Below are 16,296 nucleotides of genomic sequence, written 5' to 3' on the forward strand. Positions count from 1 at the left end.
TTTGTCTGACACTCCAGAGTGACTTACTGAAAGTGATTTGACATGAGAGGCCGCCGTGGTCAACAGATGGCAAGCATGATATTCAGAAAGTCATATGCCAGGAATAAAAAAATCTTTACCAGTAAAACAACTAGTTATAGCTAGCAATGTCAACACAGATTGTTTGTAAGAGTTTATAGTAGCTTCATTCAATGTGTCATTATTACATAACGTTACATATATAGTGCTGGTAAGTTGTTCAAGTTCTCTAAACATATACGAGAATATTTGCATATGATATCTGCTTTAAAATTCAACTAAAAGTAAAAATCTATCCCAGGACGAATGTGGGATAAAGCCCAGCTGATATTTATGGTCAGTGTGGGAGTGTGGATAAAAGCCTCTTTCAGATGAAAGGCAGGATCTCCATGTTTTTGTCTCCCATTCTTTCCCTTCTGTGTTGCCATGGATGAGAGAAAGAGAAAAGACATTCAGGCACAAAGGTGCTTTTTTAATGCTAATTTGGGACAATTTTCTTGCTCTACGTGCTTCATTGATGACCTGCATCTACCTGTTTGCAACTCTCTGTGATTGCTTCTGTCTGCTGTTTTTAATTAAATAAAGGGATGGGAAAAGTGTGATGATGACTGCTTATTCAACTCGTATTTTATAGAAGTATTTCAGCGTTGTTGCTTAAATAATATATCCACAAGGAAGTGTTTACAAATGATTACTCTCTGTGTGTTTTAAGCTTTAGATCTTACTGTAATCCTAATGCTCTCAGACCTGAATCAACACCTATGGGGTTTCCCATCATCCAGGAATTCAGCTGACTTGCCATGTCATATAATCATCAGTGACAGGGCTGATACCTGGGCCTCCAGAAGGTGCTGTTTGCAGTTGGTCTAATGGCTATTAAGAAGTTATTATGTAACATCCTGCCCAATAATAATTAAGCAGGGCATCAGCAGGCACCTGTTGTGCTATGATGGAGCCTGGAGGCATGGCGTATTTGCCTTGATCCAGCCCCTGTATGCTCAAAAAACTATGAAAAACTATGAGTTCATCCGAGCAAAGAAACACTGAGCTAATTATATAGCAAAGGAAAATATGAGGTGACTGGAATAAATAACAAGAAATATGGTATTTGTATATTGTTAATATATATGTTGTGGAAATGACGCATAACGGCGAAAATGACGAAAAAACGTAATAACAATATAACAACAACAAATAAACTTTTTATGCCATATTATTTAGTCCATTAAAAAATAAATTACATTTCAAAACTTTTTCATTTAATTTGAATTTTATATATATATAAACTCTCAAATAACAACATTTAAAAAATATATATTATTCTTATTAATCATACTATATTATCTTTTTATTAGACACTTGCTCACTGAAAATGTGTTTTTTTAGCATATTACAATCACAAATCATAAAAACATAAATGCAAAAACTTAAGTTTAACTAGAAATGCCTTTCTCTTCATAAATCTCCATAAATAGAATTCAAAACCATGTTAGTTATAACCATTAATCTTATTATTAATCATATTTCATAATCTTTTAATTAGACACTAAAAACAAAAGACATAAAATTGAAGTTACATTTAACCATAAAATGCTATAAATAAATATCTAAAACAACGTTAAGAATCACATCAATCATAACCATAATTTTCCCTTTAATTTGTCTCTTTTTTATTTTTGTAGTTATAAAAATGCAAAAATCATCACTTTATTTTCATCGTGCACTATAATGTGCTTGAAGTAAAAAAAACGGCATGTTTGTTCAATGTGGACATCCCGAGTCGTGAAAGTCAAGGCTATTGCCTCATGTCTAAAAGGTGTATCCTGTTTATATAACCATAATTAGATCTTAACTGTAATCAGCATCTTGTCATGGCTGTTAAGAGCAGAGCCGGTCATGGTTGATGTCATCTCCATAGCATGTATGTGTGTGTGGACACGTGTGTGTCAGGATTGCAGTGACTACATAACCCAGGCCAGCTGCAGACGTCTCCAGACGGATCCAGTACGTGCCAGACTCACACGTGCCCAACAAACCTAATAACCCTTCTGTAGAGTACCTTCAGAACGAGTGAATCCTGCATCTTGAAGTGATAGTTTACCCAAAAAGTACAATTTGTTGTTAATGTGGCCGTTCAAGATGTATACTCGCTGGGTTAAATACAACCCAGTGCTGGGTGAAATATGGCCAGTTGTTTTGACCCGGTGGTTGGGTTAAACATTTAACTCAGCCGGTGGGTCAAAACAACTCAGTTATAGGATTTGATCATATTTTCCCCAGCACTTGGGTTGTATTTAACCCAACAGTAATGAAGATTTATACCATAAATTGCGTCCCTTGGTGATTCGTAGATATGAGTTATAAAAAAACATAGCAACCCAAAATGAATACCCATGGCTCCTGATGATAAATAAAGGTCTTATCGTGTGAAATAAGCAAAGTTTGCGGAAGAAACTCAATATTATTTACAACATTACCAGTAATCCACAGCTTCATGCAAATGGTCCAGAGTCCAGTTTGTGAATGAATCATTCTTTTGAACTAGTTCTCTTTGGTGAACTAGTTGAACAGTAGACAGTTTGTGGATCGAGCACAGATCTACTAAATCTTACTCACTTTCAGACATGCCTGACCATCAGTGAGCCAGTGATCTGTGTATGTATGGACTGAGCACTTGAATGATGCAGCGTTATTAAAGTTTTTATGGTTCTCATTTTTTATTTAAAAACGTGAGCTGATAAAGACTGGGTTATTTGCTTCATATGCATGTAAAGGATCCACATTTCAGATCATTATTGGATACTTTAATGTGTACACGTTATATCCTTGCATTATTTCGTGGAATTAGTGAACTGAACCAGTTCATCGAAATTGTCTGAAAGAATCAGTTTGCACAAAATATTTCCCAGTTACCTGAGAGAGATTACAGGTAATAATATTGTAAATAATGTTAAGTTTCTTGCACAGACTGATCATTTTGCTTCATAAGACCAAAATATGTATTCATGAGCTACAGTGATTACATTTGTGTTCCTTGATATGCTTTTCTTTAATTCTAAAAAACATACAGCCATTCTCTTGAATTTTATGAATCACCAAGGGTCATGGTTTCAATCTTTACTGTAGTAAAACATCACCTATATCTTGGATGACCGAGGGTGAGTAAACTTACAGCGGATTTTAATTTTTGGGTGAACTATCCCTTTAAGATTGTTCTTATGTGTACTTGATGTTAGCACAGTTGTCATAGAGTCTTTCACATCAGCAATAATAAATTCAAGCGGCAAGCTAAAAGAAGATTTTATGAGGTCAGAACTGTAGAGATAAAAGAGTACGCTTAACTCTTCAAACCTAGCTTCGACAGTTGGGAAAATCAATTGATTTAGGATGCGTTCGGCATGTAATTAAGTCATAAACACGACAGAGGAACATTGTGACCTCCAAGCAAAATCAAATATATGAATCAGACTATGAAAGGTTCACCAGAGTGCAAAGTGTAATGTAAAACGGTAAGTGGCAAGGTGTTAATGTGGTAAAACACTTTATAGGAGCTATATAGTGACACCCTGGCAACTGTATAGAAATCATAACGAAACACCTTTTTGCACAGCAACACTATCAATTACTCAGAACAACACATTTTAGCAGCTACACATAACACTGCAAAGCAACACCCTAGTAACCACCCAGAACACTGCACAGCAATGTGCTAAAATAAACAAACTCTTATATAACACCCCGGCAACCACCCATAAATAACACAAAACCATTAGCAACCTCATAGCAGTGTAATATCCACTACATCTTAGCAACTGCATAGCAACCATCTAGAAACCAACCAGAAAACCCATTAGTCAGGCGGTGCATATCATTTTGCTTAAACATTGTATGCCTTTAGCAACTACATAGAGACAACATGGCAACAATCTAGATATCCACAAAACACCTCAGTAACTGCATAGCAACACCCTGGCAACTACCCAGAACTTACCCAGTAACTGCACAGCAATGTGCTAATAAAAAAATACAACTCTCATAAAGGCACAAAACTCTTTAGCACCTGTATAGCAACACCCTGGCAACCACCCAGCAAACCAGAAAACCACTTAACAACTGCAATATCAACCCATCAACCATCCAGAACACCATGCCAGGTGTGCTTTAAAAAAAACTACATAAGAAACCCATATGTTCTATGCAAGTTGTATAGAAAAGCACGAAAATATTAAAAAATACCCTAACAACAGCATATCAATGCGCTGTCAACCACCCAGGACAACACAGCACCTGCACAACAATGTGCTTTAAAAAAACATCAACACCCTGCATAGCAACACCCTGACAACCACCCGTAAAACACAATAAAATCCTTTTGCAACCACAAAAGCCCAAAGCACTAGTATTTGTATATCAACACCCTGGCAACCACATAACAGTGCAATCAAGCATCCAGAACACCCTAGAAACATGATCATGAAACATGAAACATGATGATATATATATATGATTCTTGGGACTACAAGAACATCTATGCAACTGTGTATCTGTATCTGGAGCGGAAAAGCAGTGGAAAGATGGAGGGCTCAGGTGGCCGTGGTGAAGCCACTCCCCAAACGGGCATTGTGCATGACTGAACCGATTCATTTTCCCATGCTGTGACGCAGGAACATGAAGCTGAGCTCATAATCATGGCCTGCTGATTACTCTCAATGACCAAGACACACTGACTCTATATGCAGAAGGCCGACAAGTTCAATTAACTCCAAATGTACTGTAAACACACCACTGGGCTAACACGACAAGCAAATAAATTGATGTTAAATTGCGAGGTCTTGCTTCTCCCTTGATGGGGATCAGGGCCTACAGAGACTCGCCGTTCAGGTCAGATGTTATTAGGATTTGAAAGACATCCAAATCAGTCCCAGAAGAAGAACCTAGACCACAAAATGTGTGTGTGTGTTTGAAAAGGCATGCATGTGTATGTATAGTTTAATGATGTTTAGCAGAAGCAGGAAGAAGATGAGTATAATTTAAAGGCTTATGTTTACTGTGTACACTGATTATATTAATGCATACAGTGCCTTGTGATCTTGGTGTTTTTGCTGGCAGGAGTTTAGGGGAAAACCACGGTTTGCACTGCAGTCCTTCCTAAACACATATCACCGAAGAACTGAATAGCAAAGCCCCATAAAATAAAAAAATATATATATATAAATAACAAAAATAAATAAATAAATGATAATAATAAAAGCATCTAGCAACCCCCTAACAACTTTACAGCAATATTCTAAAAAAAATAATTAACAAACTTCCCAAACGAAACACTTTCGCGACCACTCAGAACACCCTAAAGACTACATGGTAATGTGCTAAAAAAAAGCCCTAGTAACCGCATAGCAACACGCGCACAAAACTTACAGCAATGTACTAAAAAATGGCTAACAAATCAACTAATAACTGAATAACAAAGCCTTAATGAAAAAAAAGATTCTGTATAACAACACCCCTGGCAACTACTTACAATACCCTAATAAAAAGCTAATAAAGCTATTAAAACCCCAACCAAAAGACATTTTCAACCCCATAGAAACACCCTGTCAACTACTCAATAGTATCTTAAAGACTACTTGGTAATTTACTTAAAAAAAAAAATACTTAACAACTTAACAAACCCTAACAACTTTAGGGCAATGTTCTAAAATAAAACATCCCACACAAAACACCAGGAAAGACCTGGCAACCGATCAGAACACCCTAAAGACTGTATAGTAATGTGCTAAAAAGTCTGACTGTTTTACCCATTTATTACGTTTCGGGACCTGGATCATTTCAGTTGTGTTGCTATCTATGCAGGGTCAGATGAGTCTCTGATTTCATCCAAAAATATCTTTTCAGAATTTGTGTTCAGAATAAGATGGCTTTGAAACAACATGAGAGAGAGAGCAATTAATGACAGAATTGTAATTTTGGGGTGAACTAAGCCTTTAAGCCTGGTATACAGTACACAGTTTTTGCCATGATTTTCACCCGAAGTCAGAACCAGTCTGCAGGTTAAAGCTGACAGATTCCACAGAAAATCAGCGCTTAATGGTGAACGACTATTTTTTGGCTTCAGACTTTGATTTCATCCAGTCAGAGGATATCAAACGGTCAATATTTTCAGCCGATTTTAGAACACACTTGTTTTAATTCGCCATGCGTTTCCTGGCAAAAGCCGCATGTTTTTTGCGTGATTTTGTTGTGATCGTAATGACTTTATGATCCTCTTTTTGAACTTTTTTTCTTCTTAGCAACCTCAACTGTGCACAATACATGTTCTTCTCTTTACCGCAAGGAGAAATAAAAGTAAACTTGACTGCGATTTCATCATGTCACAAGACTTAACGAAGTTCTCGACTAATCTCTCCAGCTCAATCAAAACAAATAAAGCGACCTCAAACGTAAACTAGCTGTTTAATTGGCAAGCCAGGCCAAGAGTCTGTCAAAATACAAGCAGAGATAAGGAAAAGCGTGCTTTCATCACCTCCATTGTTGTTGGAACCGCATGGCAGGAAGCCAGCGGAGATAAACAAACACGCCGTCTTTACTGTACATGACTGTTTTTACTTCATTCACTGAAGGAAGTGTTACTCCAAAAAGTTGATTTAGGGAAAACCATCATTCGTTAAACATGCAAATAAAAGCGCATCTGAAACTGTCGCAACATGCAGCAGAATGCACGGCCCGATATTTGGTCTCTAAGTGATCTGGTCCTTGAACAACTGTAAGCTATACGGCATGATGTCATAGCTGTTACAGAGAACGGGAAGTAAATTTGCTAGTTGTCAACTGCAGTCAATGTTGACTCTCATAGAGTGCAAATACAGCCAGATGCGACCGACGGTGATGTCGAACACAATAAACACTGCTCTCACGGATAACCGATAGCTAATAACCGGCTTATGATGCAAATATGTCCACACAATATGTCCATTTATTAATGAAGTGGACGGGTGACAAGCTAATCGTTTTGTTTTCATAAAACGGATGCGTTGCCACGCATTAAATCATCCCGTAGGCATCATGGTTGGCTCTAAAACTGTTCGGCGTCCATCTCGGAACCGCATGCTAGTCAGTTTTACTACAACTTTCTCCTGTCGAGGATTAGATAAGACTCACATTTTCCTGTTGTTAGCATTAGCTCACACACGACATCCTTTTCTTTCTGGAAAAACAAGGAAAAGCCGAAACTGTAAAGGTAGTGACGTAATGGCAACATGTTCTGTTCCGTCATAACGGCGGGTCGAGTACTTTGTGTGAAAACATGATGGATGTTCTTGACTTTTAATTCACTGATATTAGCGTGACTAGCAAGACAGAACATTCCGGCCGAGTATGCCATCTCCGAGGAGAGGACAATTCAAAACCTGGCTCCCTAATCAGGCACTTAGAGTTATCTAGCGCTGTGTCTGGCACTAAGAGATTACACCATGTTTGCTTTACCTGGTGAAGCTAGTTGACTAGCATTGTGAGTATAAACTTATGTAACTCATTGTTTTTGTTGATACATCACATTATACAGTTTTTTTTTTTTTTTGCAGAGACACATTCAGTGGATGTATTTAGCAAATAATTGCGACCAAATGTTATTAGCAACTCCCTAGAAACTGAATCGCAACATTCAGAACACCTTAGCAACCACGTAACAGCCCTATTTGATGTAATTAAGCACGACTTATTAGCTAGTTAATTTTTTTCTTATCTATAACGACATTTAGAATAAAAAGTAGCTCAATTTTCTCCCATTGTGCAGCTATGAAATATGTTTTCTGATGATTTTGTGTGCAAGGCCTGCGCTTGGAGAGTCTTTTATGACGTTTTATTGGTTAATTAGGATGTAATATTCCTCTCTGTCCTAGGAACATAGAGATTCACCTGCGTAACCAAGCAACGGCTTGCTCGCTGGACACCGCAGAGGATCCACCTTCCTGTCCAGAAAAGACAACCACTTGACACATATTCATACGAATCCAGCAAGCTTCAGAAATATGCAACACTACGGCATACAATACAGGTTCTTCATCATTTCTGATGAAAAACTAAACACTTTCTGTGCATATCACAAATGTGTACAAACCTTTCCAATTATATTTGAACTTATGTCAATTGCATTATATAAAGTATACGATTAAAGGAACAATATAATATTAGAAATTAAATTATGCGTAACAAAATAATAGAATGCAAAAATGTGGCAATATTAATATGTATTTAGTATAATAGTATTTAAAAATATAATATAACAATGGGCTATAATATAGAAGGTATTCCTTATAAAAATAAAATAATATATGACATAAAATAATACAATATAAAAAGTGCTTTATGTAGCAATATAAATGATAAAATTCGGATGAATATACCATTATGCCTAATAATATAATATAATATAATATAATATAATATAATATAATATAATATAATATAATATAATAATGTCAAAGTGTTAGCAATATAATTATATTTAGGATATTAAATGCATTAGCATGAATAAATCAACCTACCTGACTACATTTAATAAAGGGGTCAGATCAGGTATGAACAATGAACATTGTGGAAAAAATCGTGGCACACTTTTGCACAGCAGTTTTGATATAAAAGGCAATCCGACACGTGTAAATCAGCTGCCAACAGGCAGTGGGAACCACCTGTAAATCCACATTTGTAACACAAGCGTGTCAGCTGAATCAACATGAAATGGAAAGATGGCCGCTATATCTGCACCCACACAGGTTCTGCAATGGCCTGTTAAGCCATGAACATTGTTTGGATATGTGCAATGGGGGTGGCAGTTGCAGATGCTGACGGTAACCCAGACCGAGAAAACCCATTACAACAAGCTCCTGAACAACAAACACAATAGCACAGCGGTATTTCCCTTTCATGTGCGCACTAGAAGGGGGTTACATGTACGTCACTAACAGATAACACAAGAGGGGCTTCTTACAGGATCGTCATAATGAAATGCTGAATACTGAGATACTGTGGAGTAGTTATATCTGACAGGGGCATCGGGACCCTCTGAGTGGTTTTGGCTCATCTTAAAGCAGATTATTGCTGTTCATTATTTTAAAATGTAAAATAATAGTAATAATCCAGTTACATCAAGCAATTAAGTTGTATATTGTGTTTATAAATGCACACAAATATGAAAACCATCGGGCCATCGAGAATGCTGATTTGGAAAAATGTGTCATTATATCACTTGCTCATCAATGGATGCTCTGCAGTGAATGGGTGCCGTCAGAATGAGAGTCCAAAGAGCTCTCCTAAACATCACAATAATCAACATGTAATCTACACCACTCCAGTCCATCACTTTACATCCTGTGATGAGAAAAGCTACGAGTTTATAATCAAATTCATCATAAGACATTTAATAGCTTTAAATGAGTCCTGAATGCATGCTGTTGTTGTTTTTTTTCATTAAATCTGAATCAGGAGAGAAATATGCACAGACCAAGCACTGTTCACAAGACGATCTAAAACAGTTCTGGGTTTTAATGTGAAAGGACAGGGGATGGACTTGTGGATTGTTGTGATGTTTTTATCAGCTGTTTGGACTTCTGACGGCACCCATTCACTGCAGAGCATCCACTGGTCAGCTAGTGATACATAAAATGCTATGATAGGTCTCCAAATATATTCTGATGAAAAAATAAAAACTACATGGATGGCCTGGGGTTGATTTTTAACAAATTTACATTTGTTAACTATGAGTTTAAGTTCCAGAACCATGATATATTAGGGAATTTTCAAAAACCCACAGAAAAGTCACAGAAATGTATGCAATCTTCTAAGAAGTCATATTTCGTAACGCTAGGGGCCAGATTTACTAACAGCTTACGGCAGCAAAAAACATCTTTTTAAAATAGCCTTTAAAATAGTACTGTCACGATTTACGAAACAATCGCAGTACAGAATTGGTGCTGAAAAAGCATAGAAAGCTATTTTTCCTATTCCTACACAAAATTTAGAATGAATCTGCGCTTGTCAAAATACTGGCATTTGCGCCATTATTAAACGCCCCAAAAAAGCATGTCTTAAACTTCTTTCCATCTGTGCTATAAGTAGATCACCCACACATGGTGAGCATCAGCTCATCTGCTTATTTGTTCTTTAATATGTGCGTTGTCACTAAATAAACGGCAGAAATTTCAACACCCATCTGCGCTGTTTTGGAATTTCGCTCAAGCTAACTCGTACTGTTTAGTAAAACTGGCCCTTAAGCCTACAAAAGGTCCAAATGATGATTACTCAAGGAACCATTCAAGTTTTTGTTGTTATCAGAGATTAAAACACATTAAATATGGCAGCGTTGTCAATTTTCAATTTTTAATTATATTCACTTATATATATTTTTACTTTAAAACTTGTTAGTTTGCATTTTGATTGCACGTTTCTTGGTCTTTCTTTATAGCACCCATCCCCAGAGCCAGACTAAGAGCTTTAAGCTTAATATTTAACCACAGATATCACTAACTTAAAATAGCAACGGATGCTCTTAATGATACATCAGCGCTGCTGAAAGCAATGCATATCACTCCAGAAAATAAGTTTATGGTCCTGTCTGCTTTCTCTAAAAACAACCACCCAGACTATTAATAAATAGGCTGCTGAGGTAAGAACTGTACTTTGGGCCTCTTAGCTAAGTGGAAATACAAGCAAAGAGACATTAATAAATTACATTTACATTTGAAAGCCAAAGCAGAGACACAATCAGTGGATGTATTTAGCAAATAATGTGACCGAACCAATGTTTTTTTTAGGTTTAAAATAGAGAAATTATGCAGAAAATAAACAGCTGGGTAATGCAATCTACTCTGATTGATGCCAAAGCAGATGTACTCAGCCAGGCTGATTGCTCATAAATCAAATGCTTAATTTAATTGGATTTGAGGACATAATAACAATACTACTGAACAATAATCAAAAAATGCTTTACACTGTAAAATGGGGACAGCAAAAGAACAGCTAATTCATCTGGAAGGCCAAACAAATAGCAGTGATTGCTGTTGACAGTGCCTAACTGTGCAGAGCTCGACGTGGCAAGATGTTGGGCCAAGCCATGCTGAAAGGAGTTGCCTGGCAACCGTCAGCTCTCTCACTCTTTTCCCCATAGATTAAGCCTGGACTTTCTGGAAAAACGTGAATAAAGTATAACTAACTGCCATCTCTCTATAGAGGAGTGCGATTCGGGGTGTCATTTCTTGCACTGCAGTACTGCTTAATGCGTTTTTTTACGTGCATTTCTGCTTAGCTATTTATGAATCATGATTCATTTAATGATTTTTGCACATCATTTTTCTCCCTTTTCAGATCGCAAAGGCATCTATTTTCAATAAAAATGAAAAAAATCGAAAAAGGTTAGATATAGGGATGGCTTTATAGCCCCATTAAGGTGACACTCATTTAATAATTTGAATAATTATAAACTCCCACTTAATACATTATTATTGCATACTGTTCTCTAATTTATTACAATACTTAAATGCAGATAACTTCCACTATTTGTAATAAGTAGTATAAGTAGCTTCCTGCCATGTTAACAGTGTAAATAATATCTATAGCAATTTGCACTTAAGAGTGTATTGCTAAGAAAATGTGCCATTTTTACTTTGATGTAAGTAGCATTTATTGCTATTTAGTGTGCAAGTGCAAATAGCCTACGCCTAAAAACATGCATTTAAAGAGACACCCATATTATGCAACTATTCAAAAAAGCCATGCAACTACCTTAAAATTTAGTTTAGAATGGTATTTTGATCATTTTAAATAATACACTTCATTATATAATTTTAAGTAAACAAATCTAAAAATATTTATCATTATGTATAGAGTTACATTTGGTAATGAATCACTTTCTAAACATGTCTCTTAATTAGATTTGCCTAAACGAAATGATTCAAACAGTCATCCACGACCATCTGTCAAAAGCATGTTATGAATATAATCATGGTCATTGATATGTACGTTCCTCATGTATATGTTAAGAGGCCTGACTTCCCTCTTTCATTCATTTCCACTAATATCGCTATTTCTGCATATTGATATCATGAATAAGAGCGCACATACCCCAAAGCCAGCTGTACGTGGTTTTGTTTTCAAGTATTCCAGCACATGCATAAATAAGACAGTTCTGCCGGCGAAGCACATGTCAAACCCATGTGCTTCAGGGGGTTATGTGATCAAAGCACTTTGCGCAAGAAAGAGTGCTTTATATGCGCAACTAAAGTAAAATGATCAGAGATGGATGAGTTTGACAATAGCAGTTATTATTCCTGGGTCTCTTATGTGATGTATTCTGTGACTGCTAACTAGAATGGTAATTTTATTCAAGTTTTAATGGAGTGGACCATTTTGAAGCATGTGAGGGAGAATTCCACTATTCTTCTCTCAAAACCCATTTTTTTTCATCAGTAGCCTATACTCAGAAATCAGTCTTTCAGATCATTCTTCCTTCTGCTCTATGCTAAATGTTTGCCTAGCTGGCAAGTCTTGGCCTATGCAACAAGTCTGTTTGAAAAAAACAAAAAGCAGCTAGTTTAATGAATTAACCATCTCCTTCTCAAGTTACCACGGGTATTTATAATCCCTGCAAAGGTCAGCAGGAAACAACAGGCTTAGGGGAAATCAGAGAAGGTGAATTATTTTGCAATCAGTGCGACTTGTTATTATTTACTTTCTCTGATGAAAGATTAGTGAATGCTAAGCCCCACCATTTAGGTATTACTGACATTTTAAGTAGTCTAGCACTCTTTTAAGTTTAGAGTTGTCGAAGCAGAGTTGTTAAGATGCTGCTAACGTAATCTCAACTAATATCCGCCCCATTTTTAATCCCAAAAAGATGCCTCTGTCTTGGGAAAAATTGAAGCCATTGGTTGACTTTACCGGATATATCTTGCCTAAGGTAATATTTAAAACAGCAGCCTCATTTGCCTGCCAAAAGAGCAACTGTTTAGTGATTTCTCCATAATTTGTAAATTGCATTTAAAAATCTTGTTACATGTAAACGGCTATGTGTCAGAGTGTGGTGGCAATCAAGCCGCTCAAGATGAGACAAGGAAAAATGGAGGCCATTACCAAAGCTTTTAAGACTGCCTTGCTTTGATTCAGTCACAGCTGTTCTGTTCATGAATAAAAGATTATTTGTTGACTGAATACCTAAAATCATGCTTCCCGTCGAGAACAAAAGACCAAAAGACTGATATAGTTTTTGTTGTTTAATAAAAAAAAGAAGTCTTTGGCAGATAAACAGTTTTGGCAATAAATAACACTTCGTATAATATATATACTGTATATATATATAGTACAAATACATACACGCACTCATTCACACAAAATAAATTAAGCAATTGTTGGATTTATAATGAGACAATGCTAGTGAGAGGAAGATCGCAGTTGCCCAAAATATAGTCTCTTTTCATGCTGGACATCTTGTTAACGACTTTGAATCGGAGCGACCTCTGGCAGAGATCATCTTCCGATATACCATCAAAAAAAAAGTCCTCATTAAAGATCGGATTGCGGCTCTTCCTAATGACCGTGCTCCGCTGTTTCTGGACTTTTCCGGGCATGAGAGAGAGGCTGACGCTGCAGTTAATGCTTTTAGGATCCACCGACAGAGCGTACAGGCCTTCCGCGCTTATGAGGCGGACACGCAGTCTCTGGTTTTCAGGACAGTACTCTGCTGACAGCCGCAAGGTCCCATCCCTTCCTACAGGCACCAGATTCTCCTTCATCGCCCTCTCCCGGTGCAGAACCAAGTCCATGGGGAAGATAGCTGGAGGCGCTAAGCCGAACCCACACGGGAGAGGTTCAACAAGGCCTTCAGATGCTCTCCTCATAATATTGGGGCTGTTGTCCGTGGAGCTACCCTCATCTGTCGATAGAGAGTTGTTTCTGGACATGGCAACCTTCCGGAGGTTGCGGTAGAGTAGTTTCTCATGGTTAAGTGCTTTGAGGAGAGAAGGTTTTGGTGGGCATCTGTTCAGGAGAGGAGAGCTGAAAGGGGAGGACTCTGCTGAGGAAGTGGTATCGCTATCTAGAGTTCCCTGCCGGTGCAAAGTGAAGCCTTTTGGAGAAAGTCTAGAAGCGAGAGTATTTAGGCTGAAGGAAGAAGGTGAGGATGAAGACGGCAACATGGGGGAAGTCAATTTGGAGCAAGTGCTCGATCTACTCCGGGGAAGAACCAAGGGGATTCCGCTCGAGTTGGGGTCATTGTGGAAGAGGGACTCCTTTCTCCTGGTGTGGGGACTTTCAAGCAAGGTGCAAAAGCCGTAGCAGGTTTGAGCTTTAGCTAAGTGGGGCAGGGAAAGCGCAGCCTGGCTTTGAGGATCCGCATTGGTAGTTTCCTCATCGCTGCAGCCGTTGTCGAACGGACCATCATCAACACTCTCCACTTGGATTATATGGTTATTGGGAAGCTCTCGGGCAAAGACCTCCTTCTTCGGACTTCCTTTGTCACACAGAGACACTCGGATGCATGGAGTCGGCCTCACCTGCTCTGTACTCTTGCCCTCGACTGGGGTTGAGATCTTGGGGGGAATGCAGAACTCTGGGATAGTGTCCGGGGTAATGATATTTGGACACAGCAAGACTTTCTTGGCTTTATCAATGGATGACTTGTCTCCGAACATGATGTCACCGATTTTGAAGCTGTATTCCGTTATGGGAAGTGGCAGGTTGGTCCTCTCCACGGACACTCGGATCTTCTCTACCACCCACATCGGAATTCCGTTTGGACTCTGAGCAGAAATAGGAAGGTTCTGCAGTTATAAATACTGGTCCAATTAGTTTTATTCCAAAACTGTGCAATATTCAAAATGTCAAAAGTTCTTTGAAGGCTGCTTACCTTGTGCACCTGTTTCTCCAGTGGAGGTCTGTTCAGAAAGGGCTTTGTTCTAAGCACGGCATTAAAAGTCTTCTGGGTGATAGTTCAGGGAGACTCTCTAACCAGCAGGCTCAGACTCTCTCCTGTTAAACCAGCTTGTCTTTGTGACACATGTGAAGGACTCTTGGCCTTTTATAGAGAGCGGCTCTGTGGGCGGGAAAAAGGGCTATTCGAACACACCCTCGAGTGGTAAGAGAGGGCTGCCCTTCTTACAAGGCTACTGGTTCCTATAGAAACTCACAAGCCACGACACTCTAATCAAAGCAACAAAATGCTGGAAAAAGTAAGGTCAGTGTGATAAGCAAATTGCAATGAAATCCATCAGATTTGTTTGATAAAACAAAAGCATGTGTGCGTATTTGACTTTCCATTACTCTGTGTCAGAATCGTGATATTAGATGTGGGTTATAGGTTAGCAATGATTTAAAATGATGCATGTTAAAATCCCTCTGGCATTCTGGATGCAAAGACGTCAATACTGGGTATACCAGTGACGGAATACAGCTTTTGATGTATCTAGGTCAGCAAATAGGTCTAAAGCAAATTTACTGAGCTAACAAACACTCATTTACAAGCTAGGTGCAATAATCTATAGTTAAATAAAACTCAGTTGGAAAGGGGTCTTGCTAAAGACGAGTTGTTGCTTATGATTAAGTCTTTTTTGGCCTTTTTGCTATTGTTATTCAGATCCGCTGAACTGTTGGTTAGTCTGAAACAATAGAAACATATAAAAGGAAAAATCAGCGATAATACTTCAGGGGTTTACATGCACAATCTTACACTGATCATGCTTAATACTCAACAATGTGCACAGTGATGAAAACATGCAAGACAATGCAGAAATAAAAGAGTGCCATGTCTGCAACACAGATGGAATAACAAATACAGACATTTCAATGATGCCCTCTTGTGGCAGGATGCAATAAAAATCTAAAGGTTGAATTTGCGGTATAGTCCTCTAATACTCAATATTCACACATCTCTGCGATATCATATTAGACATATTCCACCAGACATTTCCTATATATTTGTTTTGATGAAATGTGTGCAGACTGGCATTAGGTTATGGACCACCACATGGGTGATATACATTATTTCTCTCAAACTAGACAGCTGTGCTCGACGTCATGCTCTGTATTTATGTCTTTGTTGACTGTTAGCTCATGGTCAAAGTTCAAGGGGGGTATTGCAGTAACCTTAGAGAATCCAAGAGGTGGATAGACGTAATGATCCTACAGTGTGGTGATGCCTCTCTGATGGTTTCTAAGAACTGTTGTGATCACATTGGGTAATATTTAAGGCCTTTAACAGCAGGAAAGACTTACTCAAATGTTTGAAAAGCATGA

The 16,296-nt window shown here is 37.9% G+C and overlaps 1 protein-coding gene across 1 annotated transcript; it reads right to left on the reverse strand.

Moving 5' to 3' along the window:
- Window positions 1-13,285: 13,285 nt before the first annotated feature.
- On the reverse strand, window positions 13,286-15,364 carry c2cd4a (C2 calcium dependent domain containing 4A). Its single transcript, XM_043227510.1, has 2 exons — window positions 14,912-15,364; window positions 13,286-14,804 (listed from the first exon to the last, which is right to left on the reverse strand). Exon 2 carries the CDS (start codon window positions 14,784-14,786, stop codon window positions 13,422-13,424), a length of 1,365 nt encoding a protein of 454 aa, XP_043083445.1. The 5' UTR covers window positions 14,787-14,804; window positions 14,912-15,364; the 3' UTR covers window positions 13,286-13,421.
- Between the last annotated feature and the right edge of the window lie 932 nt (window positions 15,365-16,296).

Source organism: Puntigrus tetrazona, chromosome 25 (assembly GCF_018831695.1).
Source record: "Puntigrus tetrazona isolate hp1 chromosome 25, ASM1883169v1, whole genome shotgun sequence".
Lineage (NCBI taxonomy): Eukaryota > Metazoa > Chordata > Actinopteri > Cypriniformes > Cyprinidae > Puntigrus > Puntigrus tetrazona.

Excerpts from the sequence above, each read along its gene's own strand:
- c2cd4a (XM_043227510.1), bottom strand. The coding sequence starts at position 14,786 with ATGTGGGTGGTAGAGAAGATCCGAGTGTCCGTGGAGAGGACCAACCTG.